This window comes from Lichenostomus cassidix, chromosome 2 (genome assembly GCF_008360975.1).
Source record: "Lichenostomus cassidix isolate B80296 chromosome 2, HeHo_3.0, whole genome shotgun sequence".
Classification (NCBI taxonomy): Eukaryota; Metazoa; Chordata; class Aves; order Passeriformes; family Meliphagidae; genus Lichenostomus; species Lichenostomus cassidix.
The window spans coordinates 138,831,740-138,849,604 of record NC_139482.1 but is presented as its reverse complement, the minus strand read 5'-3'; the positions used below and the strand labels follow the sequence as shown (position 1 = coordinate 138,849,604).

Here is a 17,865-nt window from a genome sequence, read left to right as displayed (position 1 = left end):
GGCTTAGCGCTGGATTCACCAGTGCTGGATTAAGGGCTGGATTTGATGATCTTGGAGGCCTTTTCCAACCTAAACACGTGTATGATTCTATGTTGCCTCAGAGCTGGGCAGTGAATTCCATACTGGGCCTGTCTTTGTAGTGTTTTGTGTTTGTATTTAATTTTGTGCATTTTGTAGATTTTTATTGCATTTTTGGCATGATGAGCGATTTTCCTGCAGCACAGCCCGGCTCCTGTGCAGACGGACAGAAATCAGGAAGTTTATCCCAGATCAGAACAGGCGCAGGAGCAGAGGGGAGCAACTCCTCTGTGTAACCCCGAACCCTTCTTCCCGCCCGCCCCACCGGCCGCCGCCAAGTGCGCGGCAACCGCAAAATCAATCCAGCCTGCGCGCGCCGCCAGCGCCCGCCTCCGCGGCGGCAGGGCCCGCCTAGGGAGGGCGGAGCGGGGCGGGGATGGAGGCTGTGGCGCGGCGTTCGGAGCGGGGCGGGGCGGGGATGGAGGCTGTGGCGCGGCGTTCGGAGCGGGGCGGGGCGGGGATGGAGGCTGTGGCGCGGCGTTCGGAGCGGGGCGGGGCGGGGCGGGGCGGGGCGGGGATGGAGGCTGTGGCGCGGCGTTCGGAGCTGGCCGGGGCCGCCATGCGGAGCCGCGCCGAGGTGGACGCCACGCTGCAGACGGCCAAGCTGAACCCGGCGGAGCTGCTGCCGGCCGTGCACTGCCTCAGCTTCGGTCCGCAGGCCGGCGGCGGCGAGTGCTGCCTGCTGCAGCTGGAGCCGGGGCTGTGCGCCGAGCTGGAGGCGGGCCGCAGGTACGGCGGGCGCGGGGCGGGCGGGGCTGCCGCGGTTCGCGCCAAGGGGACATCCCGTGAACGCGGCTTTGCCCGCACTTGTGTTCTTCTGATGCGGTTCGCATGCTGCCCCTTATATCTTTCAAACCTGTCTCAGTTAGACTGGAAACTAAAAACTATTCACACCTATAAAGCAGTTCGTTTGGGGTTTTTATATGGCAAACTTCCTGCTGTGGAGACTTCTAAACAGAGCTCGAGAGATGCTGGATTAGGCTCCCCAAGAAGTGGCCAGAGCGCTAAGCCTGCCGCAGTTCGAGAACCAGCGGGACAGCGCTGTCGGGCACACGCTGTGATTGTTTGGGCAGTCCTGTCCGGGGCCAGGAGGTGGAACCAGTGATCCTCGTGGGTACCACACAACTCAGGATATTCTATGATCAGACGTATGAATATATGTTTAGGAAAGAGATTGTGTCTCTAAAAGCATTCTGCTGACTCTGAGATTTTCCTGTTAGAACTGTGGAGGTCTGATGGGTGGCATGGTACGTGCAAGACAGACAAATTGGCATAATTAATATGGGCATAGAGTAGGATGCTTTGTGACACCAAACTCTGGACCAAGAGCACATTCTAGATACGGTTTTGATACTGTTTTAAATTTGTTCCTTTACTGCAATGCTAGTGACATAAGGAAAATCTTTAAAATTATGCGAGAACTCCCTCTAAAGAAGGTAGTTCTCTACCTTTTGTATGATGTATGTTAGTAAGCCCATTCCTATCTAGTGCAATACTGATAAAGTATCATCTGTTAGAGGCCTGAATCACGTTGAGGACCCCTTGGGGACAGCTGAGCTTTGTTCATGCATGCAGGCTTTGGGAAACAAGAGGAGCAGTTTAATTAAATTTAGAATCTGAGCGCTCAAGTTTGTGTAGCCTGGGAGGAACTGAATGTTCCCTTGTTGTTGTCCTGCTTTGGTATTATCACGTCCTCACTCAGAATCCTTACTTAATCAAGTATGTGTGCTCAAGAGGGTAGTTTTCATTGTCTCTTGGTCCAGAATTGTTCTAGAAGATTATTTTCTTTCCTGCTTGGAATTACTTGCAAAAAAATAGGTACTAATTATCTGAAGAGCTCTGAACAATAGACACAATTTCTGTTTGCTTTCTTGTTTCACAATGGGCCAGTTTCAGTCCTCATTAAAGAAAAACTCGGGTTGTAGGGAACTAGTTCAGGCATTAAGCATCACTCAATCAGTGCTTTGGGGAGGTTGTGCAAATAGGTATATGACTATAGCCATTCGACTGTGATCTGCATGAAAACTTTGAATGCTTGCCTTTTGAGTCTTCCCACACTAAAATGAGAGGAAAAACTTAGTCAATTAGATTAATTTACATTTGCATCTTTATATTTGGTGAAGTGTGACTGCCGCCACCAAACAGAACTGCAGTTTATAACTTCTTTACAAATGTATAAATGTGAGAAAATATTTGACAAGTTTAATAAGTGTTCATCCTGAAATAGAGGTAAAAATACTTGTTTGCTTCCGTGCTGGTTTTTTTTTTTTTCCCAGCCTAGTAATCCGTGGTGAAAAGGATGAACATGCAGTGTTGTGCAGCAAAGATAAAACTTACGACATGAAAATAGCAGATACCTCGAATATGCTGCTGTTTGTTCCTGGTTGCAAAACTCCAGAGGACCTGAATGCAGATCCTGCATCTTGTAATATTATTCATTCACAGGTATGTTTTTCGGGATTTTTGTTTGTTTGCTTTAACTCCCTGCTTTCTTATTTCTCTGTAATTTCTTGTATTTGTCCAAGATGTATCTATGAAACCCAGCTGGGGTTCACTTGCCTAAACATAGGCTTCTAATGCCATTTTAGATGCCCTGTGGTATTGCTCTAGCTGCTGTTGTAGGCTGCCAGTGAAGAAAGGATGAGTCTCCTGTAGCTTCTTTGCATATTGACCAGCTCCAGGAGCATGTCTTTATAAATTTGCTCTTGACACAGGACCATGCTATGCCTTGGGGTGTCCAAAATGGCTTTAGGGCCCTTCTTCAGGCAAATTAACTTTCTCTGTAATGTATAATTATTACTGCTTCCAGGAAGTTAAAACTTTGGTTTATTTGCAGTGTGTAGTAATTAGTTGTGGTAGGTTTTAAAAGCTTGCAAAGAAAACATAATTTCTCAGTGTTAGCAACTATTTTTAAAATAAGCTATTTAGAGGTTGATTTTTAGGAGTACTTTCCCCAAAAGGCAGATTTTACTGTGTCATGCCTCAATACTATTTTTTAAATACACAAATATATTCAAAGCTGGCTCTTTCAATTAGCATATCAAAATATTTGTTGGAGTGAATTATTTTAGAGTTCCCAGTTTAAAGAATTCATTGTTCTCTGCCCTTCTGAAACACAGTTTAAAAAATTCTATTTAAAATAGTTAGGCAGATATTATTAGTTATTATATTAGATATAATTATTAGATATTATAGAGCTTAATTTCTAAGAACTTTCAGAATTATTTCAAAAATGTTGGAAGGTTCATTGACATTCCAAATTGTGAAACATAGCAAAAGATACTGTGTGTACTCAGTACTGTGGGGTTTGACTGTCCTTAACTTGCAGTCTTGGTGTCGATCTTTGTATCACTTGAAAGGCTGATACTCAGAGCCAAAGCATCTGCTCTTTTATTCACCTCACAGAGCCCAGCTCAGGTTATGAGCTTTGGAATATAAATTAGAATTATTTGTTTTATTTTCTATGCAGAGTATCTTATTACCAAATTGATCAGAAAGCAACTTGCCAGGATAAAAGCCTAGTGCTTAAGTAAACACTATTTGACACAGAGCTTGGAAGTTCATCAGGATATTGGTGTTTGCCTGAATTTTTTGCCAAGCCAGCTATTGGAATAGTTAGATGAAAATTGAGAGATTTCTCTGTATTATAATTTGTATAGGATTTCTTATATATATAGGTGGTTTTACTTATATTTGATTTAAATGGAACATTATTTTAAAGTTTTAGCTTTTTTTTTTTATGGCTGACTTCTAAAATAACCCATGTACTCTGGTAAAGCACTTAGGGTATTTTAAAATACTGTCTAGAAGTACAGTAAGTTCTGTACTTTTCAGGGAAGCTTTTTTACATGGGACAAGTGATTGGGTCAGGAGCCACTAAGCTGCAGCCTGTTCTACTGCTGCCATTCTGATCCCATTTCTGTCAGTTTGGTAAATAGCAGAAACTATGCTGAAAGGCCTCCAATAGTCTGTTCTCTTCAAAGAATCTTCTAGGAAGTCTAGGCTGTACACCCTGAAACATCTCAGGATTAATCTGAAAGTAAAGCTTTAGTAGGTTAGTGTTGTTGAATCAAGTGCATCCAAGCTTCCTGCTGCACACTCTTCATTTGTGTGTTGACTCGGGGCAAGGAACAGAGATGTCCTGTCAGTTGTGTGCAACTGTCCTTGTTAATGTCTGCTTTACTTGAGCTTAGAGCTGTGATGTTTCATTAAGGTGTAAAAAGACCATGAAGTAGTTCCCAAGCATGAGAAGAAGTGGGGAAGGTAGGCACAGGTTAATACAGGAGGGCTTTTATGGCAGTAATATAATTTACTATAAAGACAAAAAGCAGTTTTGAGGGGAATTGTGCAGGAATAGATCCCGTGGTGATTCCTGTGATTTGCTTGTGGAGTTGAGTTATTAACATGTTGTATGCAATATGGACATATTTTTATCAATCAGCAGTGGATTTTTATTCTTCATTGTCTGTAGTTATTTTTTAATTGAAAACATTGCAATGATTGTTTTGTTTTTAAATTAATTAGCCTATTTATAGTTCCTTGTTTTCAGTGACTAGATTAACACTGCTTGTTGATAACTTTTGGTAAGCAGCTTTGAATTCAGATGCTACGTTAAAATGTTTTAAGAGTTGCTGTTTTTTCTTCTAGATTGCTGGTTTCTCCAATAACTATTGGGAATTAAGGAGATGTCGACCAAAACTGAAGAAACTGAGGAAGCTTTTAATGGAAGATCCATATGAAGGGCCTGATAGTCAGAAAGATCAGACTTCGACATTTTCAAAGGTAAATCAGATGTGTAAATTGCTTTCTTGTAATTGGTAGTAAGCAAATTAAAGTGAAGATACATTCTTAAGTAGAAAAATGCCTTTCCTCACATGATCAAGTGCTTCTTTGAGTTATTTTTTAACCCTTCTATTCTAAACAATTTGGTAGTTGTTAGCACTTCCAGTAAGTACAGGTAAGCAACCTTTTTATTACTAAAAAGGAAAATGAAGGGCACAGAAGGAGATTGGCATTTCCCTTTTCCTATGGGAAGTTTCTTGGAGGACAATCTTCAGAACCTTTTCTAAATTCCTTGGGAGTTACATGACTACTAAGGTATAATGCAGCTTTTCCTTCCTCTTGGCATCTGTCATGTATGAGGTCAGAGCACACCCATGTGCAAGTCACTTGCCAGTCAGTAATGGGTGATGACAAAGAGAAGAAGGGAGTTGAACAGAGTAACAGGGATGATATAAGGCATAGAATAAGACTGGCAGTACAAGAAGGGAAAATACAAATAAAATCCTGTCCCTCTGTCCTACCATGTTTCCAGGATATTCAGTTTAGGACCTAAAGAGTAATGGAGAGACCTGGACTCTGCAGCATGTGATCTCAGATAAAAGGCTGATAAAAATTCTGGGGTTTTATTAGTTTGGTTGGTTTTCCTTTTGACTTTAAAACAAAAAATAGTTGCTTCCAAGTATTTTATGCTGAGGCTTGATTGAAGCTGATACCAACAAAGCATCTGTGTGTGCTTGGATGTGCAAACATAGATGTTACTTTTCTCCTTTAGAGAGACACGATGCCTCTCTCTTCTTGGACAGTTCATAGATTAATTTCTGATCAGTTACAGAATCTTGCCCCCAGCATTGCTTACCTACTCTGGTCAAGGCATAGAAGGACATAAAACAAAATAAGGGATAGCAAAGGTTAAAGGGCTTAAATTGTCCAAAAATTTTAAGCATTGACAAAGCCTAGCAACATGAAAAATGTCATATGAAATAATAATTATTCATAATATTGGGTATTATGAAAATATGTCAGTGTCTCCCAAACATTAGTGCCGAGTTTGAGGGTTGATCGCCATTTATTTTGAAGGAGAATGTATTTCCCCTGTGAGCTTACTGAGAACAACTAGATATATCTGATAAATGTAGGCAGTTCTTAACCTTGCCTCTGGTGGAACTCCTAAATAAATCTGAAAGCTCTCCAGGCGAAAGCTCTTTCCTATGGGACTAATTCTCACTGAAATCCCAAACAATATATGTGTAGTAATGAGTTCCACTGTTTTGTTTGCTTACACTTAATATTTATCATGTGCTGGCAACTAATAGGCCACCTTCAATGTTTGAAAACAAATAACTTTCTTTTGGTTGTTTACTGTAAGCTCATGGTTTTCAGGACTGTATCATATGCAGAGAAACCCAGCAAAAGAGCCATAAGGAACTATGGCACTGCAGGGAGCCTTTTGCATAGTGATGTGATTTAGCAAACTAGAAGAAAAGTTCTAAATAGATAGGCTAGTACTGAATTTTGCAGTGAAATTACAGGGCATGCTCAGATGATCACAGACATCTGATAAGAAGAAGGATAAGAAACATTCAATACATTATCTGGGAGTTGCTGGTGTGGACATGGTGCAAGTCAACCCATTCCATTTTGTGTTTGCAAGGGCAATGCAGCTGATGAAAGCATCAGAGCTGAGAGCAGTGATGTCTTAAAAAAAGCTGTTGGGATTGCTAGGCTGGCCCTTAAAGCAGGAACATACGCCAAAGACTCCTGTGCAAGGCATCTGAATGGCAGTGTTTGACTTTCACATGCACATGCTGATTTGGTGGTATTTTGCTCTCAATTGCTAGCAGTATTTTTTTTTTTTTTTAAGTTCTGTGTAATATGGTCATCCCTCATTGACTTACTGATGGGAGCTGGGCCTAATGATATTTCAACATACTCTAATAGGAATAGCACAGCAGGAAGTGGAGACCTTTCTGTATTTATTAAATGCTTTTTTAATGTGTGGTTGTTCCAAACTTAGTATTGGTTTGTTCCATTTGTGTTTCCATAGTCTGATAGATCTCAATCCAATACTTAATCCAGTGTTTTTCATTCTGATAGGAAGTATTTTTAAACTACAATCAACAGAATTCTAGTATTTCAGTTGATTAGGTAGGCTGCAATGTGAATAAAGGGATTGATGAAGCCCTGTTTCCTGTGCATTGAAGTCTGGTATTTCTTCCATTTACTTCACTCCTCATGATACCTTCTGTTCCACCCATGTCTTTACCACAGTAACCCACAGCACCTTCCCATCTCACCACATAACTGTTCTGTGAGGAGGTGTTTGTGTTATGGCTGGGTCTGTGCTATGTTTGTGCCAGTTGATTAGCAGACACCAAAACACAATATCTAACTGTTGAGGTTGTGGTGGAGGAGGCTTTCCCTCAGTGGAGGTACTAAGTTCAGGTTCTGACTTCTATCCAAAAGTGATGTCATTTTTGCTTTGCCTTTTCTTTGAATCTCATAGATAAAAATATGTGATTTCAGGAAAGCCAGAGCACACTCACTTTTCATCCTTGCTGGGATACCTTATTTACAATGTCTGCTTGTGCTAGTTTGACATTCTGGGAATACAGCTACATTACTTATGCCTGGTACAAAGACTTTCTTGTAGTTAGACTGGGTTTTTTATTGAATAACCCTTTGAGAAAATGTTTTAAGTTACAGGGAAAGTTTCAGAGAGCATGGTAAACCTTAGAAAATTCAGAGTCTGGGGAAAAAACATCTATCTTAAGTCCTTCATTATAGCTCATAATGCATTTAGCATGGACGCTGAAGCAAAGGAGTAAGAATAACCTCTTTTCTTTCTTTTTTTTCCCTTATTGCAGTATACAACAGAAGATTTGTTAAGTTTGGTTCAAGCTAGTGAAGAAGAAATACTCCACCAATTGCAGGTTATAGATGCCTGCAAAATTGAAGGTATTCATATCTAAAAAATACTACTACCTTTAAGGAAATAACCCTAATATTTTCCCCGAAATACATGTCTCCTTTTTCTAAGGCCCATTCCATATCCTTGTCTTTCAAGGTGCAAGTTATTCTAAAGTTTTAAGATTTGCTTCCATAGTTCTATATCCTCTGCTGCTATGAATCTGATCAGAAAGATAAAGCTGAGAAGGCACTGCCAGTCTCTCCAGGATAATTCCTTCTTTGCTGCTACAAACACCAGCATCAGAGTATCCCACCCACAGTGTGAATATTTTTGAGCTGGTCACCCTCTTCATGAATGATTGGGTACTGCTTTCTGTAGTTCTAGAGGTAAAAATGGCTGATTCTTAGGTAACCTCAGCTGTTTCATAGTCCTTTTCTTCCTCCCAGACTGGGTTTATCTCAGTGTCTTCCATCCACATGAGGCAAGGCTTGAGCAAGTGCCTCACCTTGGGGCAGGTCCTATCCATCCTTCACTTGGCCGTGCCTAAACTGTCACTGGGACATAAGGTGATGGCAGTCATCTGGATTTCTAGATTTTTGTGAACTTCTCTGGACCCGACCTGTTGTGTTGTAGGGCCAATGCAGCCAGTTCTATTCATGAAGTTCTGTGCCTGAGCTAATTATTAGTTTTTCCATGTCTGATTCATCTTGAAATGATACTTGTAGTGTCTTTGTATCTGTCGCAGTTAATCTACTAAAGAGTTAAAAACAATTGAGATAAGTTTCATTCTCCTTTATATTTGCTCTTATTATTTAGTTCCTTTTCTCAGCTTTTAATCCTGAAAAAGACATAATGCTGCTGCAATTGTAAAAGTGTGACATGAATGTCCAGACTCCTGTAATGTATCTTAATGGCAATAGAATTAACATGTTAATGTTTTCCTTGTAACAGTGTTTTTTGGTGCTCTTTTTGGCAGGATATTGGAGAATTCTAGGCTTTGAATATGAGATGAAACTCTTGAATCACGTGACTCAGCTAATAGACTCAGAGTCCTGGCCTTTGAGTAAGGTTCCTTTATGTGCCTGCCTTGAAGAACTTGGATCTCTAGAACCCAGGTAAGCAGTTATTTTTAGTACTTAAAATTGCCTACATTCATTATTAGCTATCACTAATTACATTACTTGTTAAGTGTTTATTAGAATTACAGTCGTGCAAATCTAGATTCTAGTTATTGTGGTGAAAATGATACATTTTTTTGTTTCTAAAAATGCACAAGGGAATTTTTAGACGGATAGGGTTAGTAAACTGATTTTAGTGTCTATTGGTAATATTTCAGTTCATTTGTAGTAGAAACATTACTGGTGAGTTGTAAACGGTGGAAGTAGCATGTACATAAGTTATAAATTGCTGACCGTCTTCAAGTACCTGTTCTGAAGCTACGGCTATCCAAAAATGTTTAGTTTTACCTGTGTTGCATACTGTCTGAGACAGAGGTATGTTTTCTGGTGTAATGCTGGATTCAGAATGCAAGAGTTGAAATCATTAAGTAATTCAAGATTATCAGTCAATTGAAGTCTTAAGTTTAAAATATGTAGCATTTTCCATTTATTTGGCTTTTGGCTCAGAAAGATACCTTGCTTTAGTGTCTGCACTTAGGTCACAATTTTATGCCAGAGTTTCAGAAAAATGCGTATTATTCAATAAGGGATAATTAACTGCCAAATTCTGACTTGCATCATAGTATCATTCAGATTGGTAAAAAACGTTAAGATCATTGAATCCAACCGTTAACCCAGAGCTGGCAAGTCCAGTACTAAATCATATCCCTAAGTGCCACATCTTCATGTCTTTTAAACACATCCAGGGATGGTTTCTCCAGCACTTCTCTGGGAAACCTGTTCCAGTGCTTGACACTGCTTTCCATGAAGAATTTTTTTTTTATATCCAATGTAAATCTGTGGCCATTTCCTCTGGTCCTGTCACTTGTTGCCTGGGAGAAGAGTTCTGACCTCCACCTGGCTACAGCCTCCTTTCAGGGAGCTGTAGAGAGTGATAAGGTCTCCCCTGAGTCTCCTTTTCTCCAGGCTAAACACCCCCAGCTCCCTCAGCTGCTCCTCATCAGACTTGTGCTCCAGGCCCTTTCCCAGCTCTACTGCTCTTCTCTGGACAAGCTCCAGCCTCTCAGTGTCTTTTCTTGAAGTGAGGGGCCCAGAGCTGGACACAGGATTTGTGGTGTGGCCTCACCAGTGCCAAGTGTAGGGGGGACAATCACAGCCATGGTGCTGCTGATCACACTGTTTCTGATACAATTCTTTCTCATTGGAAAGAAGTGATATTGCAAGAGTCTCTTTTCCTTATTTTCCTTATGCATTTTAGTTTTTGCTAATTATAACTAGAAAGTGGAAGAGGCCTTTGTGGTTGACAGGTTAAATCAACTCCCATCTGTTATTTGCCCCTTTTTGTTCTCTTTTTTTTTTTTTTTTTCCATTTCTTCATTACATCCATAAGAATGTGTCTCATCATCTATTCTCTTAGATTTATTTTTTTCTCCATACTTGTTTCTTTATCTTCTTGGTAACTGTTTCTGTAGTGTCCTAGTGAACAGTGTTAGAACTTGATTTCTGATTTTTTTTTTCCAGAGAGATGATAGAACACATTCTTTTAAGCTATGGCAGGAAATATGTTGATGATGGTAAGTCTGAAAAAGTTTGCAGGATTTATCTTTGCATAAAATAAATAGATATTAATGAGGAAATGTAGATTTTATGAAGGATGGCTCAAACAAATGAGTTGGCTACATTGTGAGAATAAGGAGGGAGCAAACTGGGCTAAAAATCAGTACAATTGTTAAAGGAATTTTCGTATGAAAAAAGGCTATTAAACTGCATAGAAAGTGATTTATTAGGTTTCTACAAGCCATAACTTTGTGACTTAAGAGAGATCAGTAGTAAGATTTAGATTACATCTCTCCTTTTAGATACCCTAGAGGGCCTCAGATATTTAAGCAATTGTGAATAGTCAATGGTGTGAATTCAGCTTGCCTGAAGTAGGTATCTGCCTTTCATCTCTTGAACTGCACCACAAGATTCACTGGTTGTATTGATTAGATTTCCATTGTCCATCTCACAGGTATAATATTGCAGTGCCTTAATCTCAGTCTGAATTCTTCCCCACAGTTACTTTCATCTCACCTTTGGCTGAAGTAGGAGTTGCACTCAACCTTAAAGGACATAGGAAAGTAATTGGAGTGATAAAAGATTCTTGTCTTAGTATATTTAAGAAGGTTAGTCAAGGAACAAGTCTGAATTACAGACAGGTGAGACAGGTGGCTGAAAAAATAGAAGTGTTTATAGTTGATTTTGTTCAGAGAATTTTAGCCAAGTCAGTGTGAGAGAAAATGAAGTCCTATCCCTTCATAATCTCATAAGGGTGATTAAAGAAAGAAAGTTTTGCTAATTGTTTAAGCAAATGCTTTAATACAAGCCATTCAGAAATAGGAATGAAAGCTATATGAGAAACAGTATACTGTGAAAGGGGAAAAGATGGAGGGTAGATACATTTATTAATACAAATTAATACTGTAGTAGGGACAGTGCTGCTGTATTCTGCATAATTTGTTCCTGAGAGTGAAAAGATACCATAATTTATCCAAATTAATACCAAGTCAGATTACTTTCCAAGGAAAAGAGGAAAGAGGATACTTGGTGTATAGAAGTCTGTAGAACAGAATGGAAATACAAGGCTGTTCTCTGTTTGTTTATCAAAAGGCAAGAACCCAAGATAACCTAGTTTTTGCTTCTCAGCAGGGGAGGTTTTCTTTGAAATGCATGAAGATAAAATATGCAGAGCTATAGCAGAAATGCTTTTGCAAAATGCAGTTAAATTCAATCTATCTGATTTTGAAGAAGTCTGGCAGCAGAGTGTCCCTGAAGGGATGAAAACAAGGCTTGATCAGCTTAAGGTAAACACAGTATGGGTTCTTTTGTGAGTAGGCTGTAACTGACTTGTGTCATACATAGATTTTAGTCATTACTGGGTATTGTGTTGTTTCTATCAGCTTTTGAGTTCAAGTATGCTTTATGACATCCTGTGTAAGTACCAGTAGTCTGGAATCATGATAATTTAGGTTTCTGTAACTCTGGCATGTTTTCACTGTTTGAAGAAAGGTTGCAGCTGTACAGTTACTGCTTGTAAATGTGACTAGAACAGAAGCTGAAGCTGTTGTTGAACAGACTGTAGTGACAGCCAGTAGAGTAGCAAGTACTATGGGAATCATTTTGCTCAGAGGAAGCAGAGAGATGTTGGAACTCAATGGATTCTCCCTTCTGGTCATAAGGGAAATTATAAATACTGCCTGTAAAACAGCACACTTCTTCACTTTGCTGGTAGTACAGTTCTAGAAGTCTTTGGATGTGTGAAGAGCAGCTTGTATGGAATATTGTCAGAAAGAAGGAAGTTTAATTGTTTTGCCTCTACTTGACATTTTCTCTCTGATGCTGATCTACAGGGCTTGGCTCTTGTGGATAAAACTTCAAGACCAGAGACCATCCTTCTGCTAAAAGTAGAAGACTTGCCTGAAGACAATCAGGAAAGATTCAATAGCTTATTTGGCATACGGGAAAAGTGGACAGAAGTGGATATTACCCCTTATATACAGTAAGGATGTATTTCTTTTTATTAAAACATGATTAGTATTATGTTCTTTTTGCATAGCTGGCTTCTGATGAACTATCATTGCCTCAACTACTGTACTTTGCATTTTAAATGAATATGAATTCTATATGCATAGAATACCCACTTCTGGGATCTGTAACTCTCTCTTTTGGATTTAAATGTGTGTAAAAAGCTGATCCTACTGGATTTAAATTGGTGATAACTCTCTCTCATTTGATTAAGGTAGACTTAATTTAAAGGCTAAACCTCCTGACTTTTATAATTAGTCTTTATATTTGCAGCAGTAGAACTATAGAGCAATAGTGGTTCCTGTACTGCATCCTTTGTTTCTTTGATGGTTGGGGCTTACACTGCTACACTATCTGGAATGCCCAGCTGTGATATATGTGAGAAAATATTGATGGCAACCCATAAGTAATTGCATCAACCCTTTATGAGTGGCTCTAAATTTACTGTAATATAACTGAATAGTTCAGAGCTAACTGTTTCGCTAGACTGAAAACTCCATTAGAGAACAGTATTAATAAAATCCCCCCCTAGAAATCAAAGTTCTTGTTTCTGAAGTAAGTAATGTAGTTTTGCCCATTGCTTCAGTGTCAAGGCATTTTCTAAACTTTAGGTAATTTAAAGCATGCTACAGTTACAGTAGTTTGGGTTTTTTTCCTAATATCCTAATGAAGTTTATTGCTGTAGTTACAGATTAATTTTGTGTGAGAATCTAATGGCAATGTCATGTGCTTTATTTCCTCTTTAGAGACTTGTGTGCAGAGAAGCAGACTGTTGGTGCTCTTCTGACAAAATATGCTCGTTCCTCAATGCTGAATGGCGTTAAAGTTTATAATTCTAGAAGACCCATCTCATAACAAGTATTGTTGGAAGAACTGAGGATGCTGAATGCAGTAACAGTAAATGTTACTTGCTGCTCCCTTCTGGGCAAAAGAGTTGCCAACGAACATTATACAGTGTACTTGAATTTAAGTAGCTAAGCTACTTGAAGAAGTTCTGTTTTCTGCTCAGCTAAGGAGAGTGTGAGGGTGCTTGTGGCCTCTAAGGAATAATAGTTCAGCTCACCTTCCTTTGCCAACCTTCCTTTGCCCAATTTCTTTTTCCTTTGTGTCTGGTTAAGCTAGGAGCCAAGCTACTTCTTGAATACACTTAATCTGTTTATCCATAAGTCTGAAATGAAAATCTAAAACCTCTTTAATGCCTTTTGCCAATTTGTGACCATTCTTAAAGATTAAGGTTTCATTGCAGTGTTGACATTTTGAATAGCACAGAGCTCATCAAGCTCATGAACAAATCATTCCTGATTGAGACTACACCAGTATTGATTTTGGAAAGTGGTTCTTTGTGTGGTCATGTCTGTTAACACCATTAGCACAAGCACCTGACACTTTAATACTTGGCAGAATGGCCTTTTATATGTTACAAAAAAACCGAATTGTAGTGAAGTGTGAATATAAGGGAGAGTAGTTGGACACTGTGTTATGAACTTCGTATAAACTGTCATTAAAATGTAGCTGAGGTAAAACTAATACTTTACAGAAGACTACTTGTGCTTTTTTAAAAAGAACTTACACAACTTTGTAGTACAATTAATTTTTTAAAACTGTTATGGCAAATAGCTGCATGTAGAAATTGTGCCTTAAAAACCTACAGTTTAATATTGTTCTGTGTAGAGCAATGAACAGGATGTTTTTATGATCCTGTCATGAAGTGGTGTGCCTGAGATAGTACTTTTGTAATCATTAAAAAGGATTGTTTGTGTGTAAGTAAATGATATATTAGATAGTTTTCATATTTATATTTTAAACTTAACAGTTGTGGGTTATTTGATACAAAAAGCATTTGCTCCACCAGACTCAGGTGTGTGGTATGAAATACCATGGAACTGCCAGCATTCCAGCCGTGGGAGGAGTGGGGAGTGGAGAGAAACTCCTAAATCATATGTAACTCTTAAGATGCACACGTGCATACTTGGAATTGAGTACAGATAAAAAGCTGAATAAAAAGTACATGCTGAGCTCCGTTTATTGTTGCCCAGTGCTGCAAGGTCAGTGGCCCCGTGCTCCTCATCGCTGGTGCAGGGGGTGATGTTTGACCAGCTGTGTAGAGTCTAGAATGGCTCTCTGCTGGGAAGAGCTGCCTTGCTTGCTGTCTGGTTCCAACAGCTGTGCTCCTCCAAGAGCACCAGAAGGTTCACTCAGAGATCTATGGTAATATGAATGGAAAAGCCTTCGAAATTCCTTCCATTGCATCACAGAACGCTCCTTAGTTGAAATACACAACACAGTTTATAATTTTGTGGTTTGTGGTCCAAGTTTATATTTACATTGGGGTTTCTTTGTAAAAAAAGCAGTGAGAAGAGTTTGTGTAAGTTAACTGTGTTACCCTTCCATGTGTTCGGTGCTCCTGATTGGTTTTGTTAGACATTCAGAATGAAATGATGCTTTCAAACTCCCATCAGTTTCTTCAATGCAAGCATTTCAACACAAAACAGACGAACCGAAACTTACTTATACTAGAACAGTCTTGGTTACGAAGAAGCTTTATCCCGTGCCCCACAGTGGCTGTGCCGTGATGACTGCAGCCATGCCGGGTGTGCCGTGATGACTGCAGCCGTGCCGCGTGTGCCGTGATGACTGCAGCGCTGCCGTGTGTGCCGTGATGACTGCAGCCATGCCGTGTGTGCCGTGATGACTGCAGCCATGCCGTGTGTGCCGTGATGACTGCAGCCATGCCGTGTGTGCCGTGATGACTGCACCGCTGCCGCTGCTCTCCGCGCTCCTGGCCATCGCCGCGCCGCTCCCGCCGCCCTTTCCCGCCTTCTCCAGGCCCAGGGCGCGCCTGCGCGAGCCGTGACTGCCGCGCGCCTGCGCACGGGGACAGGGCCCGGCTCCTCCCCCGGGTTTTGGATTATTTTGGGGGTATTCCTTTTTTTTTTTTAAATTTTAATTCTTTCTCCTGGCTGCCGCTGCCGTCGCTGCGCCAGCCTTTGTAAAAAGCAAGACTCCCTCCAACAGCCTTTCCCGCGTTAAAGCGGCAGAGCTGCGTTGCTCCTGCCGTGACCTCTCACCCGCGGGTCGGAGGTGAGCGGCAAGATGGCGGCGGCTGCGGCAGGGCCGCGCGCGGCCGGGGCGCGCTGGGCGAGCTGCTGAGGGAGAGCGGCGGGGCTGAGCCTGCCAGGGCCCGGCCCGGACACCGCCCGGCCCGCTACACCCTCCGCACCTCTCCCGGCGCTCCCAGCAGCGCGGACCCGGTGTCTGCTCGGCCGTCCCGGCCGCGGCCCTCCTGATTCCGCCGCCGCCGCTGCCCGCCGAGCCGGTCGGTGTCCGCAGTTGCCGCGGAGAGGAAGCGCCTCCGGACTGGTGCCGTACCCAGCGGCCAGAGGGGCTGCGTGTGCGCTCCCGGAAGGTTATGTGTGAACCCTGGGGTTTGGCGGTGCTGTAGCGATGGTGCTCGCTCGAGCCGGAGGTTCCTGACTGCTGCGGGTCACACACCGCTGAGGAGATGAGCGATCAAATGGGGGAAAACCGAAGGACCCAGTGATGATGTTGATGCCAGTCTGACGGTCAGCAGTGTGTGTTTAGTGCTGCGGTTCAGGATGAATAGGAAGAAAGGAGACAAGGGATTTGAAAGCCCAAGACCATATAAATTATAAGTATCCATTTCTTTTTTTAAGTTGTTGTACTTGACATCAGTGCACATTGAAACAGGCCACGGGCTGATTAGTAATGATTTACCTAAGAAGGCTGGAGCTGTAGCTTGTGGTGTAGCTTGCATTCAGAAAATGTGTGTTGCAGATGTATATTTTATTGTGTAAATGGACTTATTCATGGGTAGCGAGTCTGTCTATCATTCGGTCTCATCTTAGAAGATCTTTACATTATGTTCTTCAAACCTTGGACGTTTCTCCACACAGTGTCAGTACCAAAGACCGTACCATGATGTTCCATACTTACTGATGTGTCAAAAAGCCCTTTTGACTTAAGGGCATTTTTTATGTATAAAAAAATGCTTGCCTTTTCAGCAAGCAGCTTTGTTAAACAAATTGTCATTTTTATACATTCACTATTTGGGTTGTAACTAAGCTGCAGAGCAGTTGGTGGTGGATTTCAGTGCATCTTTACATATTTCTATTTCCTAGATTCTTTTCTAAGTCTGTTACACAAATGTATTTCTAAGTCGAATCAGTCTTCATGTGTGCATTTAAATGTAGATAATTTCTGAATAAATTTTTAGGTGTAATTTTCTTTCAGGAATTTTTATCAGATTTTATTTCATCTGAAGTAATGTCACTTTCTCATGCACAGGTATGTGCAAATAAAAGTTGATGTGCCATAGAAGTTGAATTATTTCAAGGTTTTATCTTGAGTTATGAATTGCACTACTGTGAAGATGCCACCTACCACAGAAAAATGTATAGAAACAACTTACAGGGATTTAAAGTTGGAATTACTTTATCTTCCACCTTTTAAATCAGAGTTTTATTTACCAGGAGTTCTAATACATCACTCAAAATTTAATCAAATGCATTTGATGAGATTAAAATAACCATCTTTATTAATTCATCACCATTATTTTAAATGATAAATTCTTATGGCATGCTAATTGTAAAAGCACATACTATCTCTTTCAATGTGTGATACCTGCTTACATAAATTATATATGAGTGTCAGCTGTCCAGGTAAACTTTCCACAGGTCTCTGATTGCAAGTGTTTATTGGCTGCATGCTATTACTGATAGTGCACATCACTACAGTGTTAGACCTTGACACTTTGCCATTTGTAATTCTTTATTTTTACACACAGATAAGTGGTGTTCAAAAATTATTTTGTTAATATCCTGTATTAACAGTAATAGTCATACTGGTAGTATGACTAGTCATGACTATGACTACTTATGATACTATGTTTGATTTTTTTTTAAATTTTCCTGACATTGTGGGCAACTTCTATTAATTACTTGGTTTAGACCATATAAGGGATTGACAATGATTATTATTTTTATATAAGTATATTCTATATGCAGTATTTATCTCTATGTATGTATATCCTGTGTGGCTCTCTATTAAACTGGATCAAAGTATTATTTTAAATGCTGGCATTTGGACAAAACCTTACTTATTTTATTTTTTTTTTCAGCACAACTCATCAGGTAGTTTGTATCAACAACATAAATTTTCAGAGAAAGTCTGTTGTTGTAAGTATTTTTTTTAATAAAGTGTGGAAGTAGAAGTTAAATGTCTGGGTTTTCTTCATGCTTTTAGAGGAAAAAACTGCACTCATGAGTTAAATATGCTGTTCAGCTACTTCATATGTTATGCTTTCTAATCTGATGCTTCTCAGAAGTCTGTCATTGCTTGAGATGTATCAAATACCTTCTAATTGTGAATACTTTTATCTCTGTGAGAAAAAGCTTT

The 17,865-nt window shown here is 40.3% G+C and overlaps 2 protein-coding genes across 5 annotated transcripts in view; both read left to right on the top strand.

Moving 5' to 3' along the window:
• Positions 1–585: 585 nt before the first annotated feature.
• DSCC1 (DNA replication and sister chromatid cohesion 1) lies at positions 586–14,224 on the top strand. 3 transcript variants are annotated; one of them, XM_085053466.1, is made up of 9 exons: positions 586–807; positions 2,355–2,523; positions 4,726–4,860; positions 7,725–7,815; positions 8,745–8,883; positions 10,408–10,460; positions 11,575–11,729; positions 12,276–12,424; positions 13,197–14,224. In XM_085053466.1, the coding sequence occupies exons 1-9, from the start codon at positions 596–598 to the stop codon at positions 13,303–13,305; spliced, it is 1,212 nt and encodes a 403-aa protein (XP_084909592.1). In that variant the 5' UTR covers positions 586–595; the 3' UTR covers positions 13,306–14,224. The 3 variants fall into 3 exon arrangements, with proteins under 3 accessions (XP_084909592.1, XP_084909591.1, XP_084909593.1); XM_085053465.1 differs by having other exon boundaries at positions 11,572–11,729; XM_085053467.1 differs by lacking the exons at positions 11,575–11,729; positions 12,276–12,424; positions 13,197–14,224 and adding an exon at positions 10,945–11,558.
• A 1,452-nt stretch (positions 14,225–15,676) lies between these two features.
• The window catches only part of TAF2 (TATA-box binding protein associated factor 2), a 60,564-nt gene continuing 58,375 nt past the window's right edge, over positions 15,677–17,865 (top strand). For both annotated transcript variants that reach the window (XM_085053464.1, XM_085053463.1), the window contains exons 1-2: positions 15,677–16,100; positions 17,592–17,645. In XM_085053464.1, coding sequence (XP_084909590.1) covers positions 16,047–16,100; positions 17,592–17,645 — 108 coding nt within the window. In that variant the 5' untranslated portion in view covers positions 15,677–16,046. The remainder of the gene's footprint in view (positions 16,101–17,591; positions 17,646–17,865) is intronic.

Bases quoted from the DNA above. Each gene is read 5' to 3' on its own strand.
- DSCC1 (XM_085053465.1), top strand. From the start codon at position 596: ATGGAGGCTGTGGCGCGGCGTTCGGAGCTGGCCGGGGCCGCCATGCGG. The intron at 2,524-4,725 runs GTATGTTTTTCG...TTTTTCTTCTAG, and splicing joins GTAATATTATTCATTCACAG to ATTGCTGGTTTCTCCAATAA. The intron at 12,425-13,196 runs GTAAGGATGTAT...TTTCCTCTTTAG, and splicing joins GATATTACCCCTTATATACA to AGACTTGTGTGCAGAGAAGC.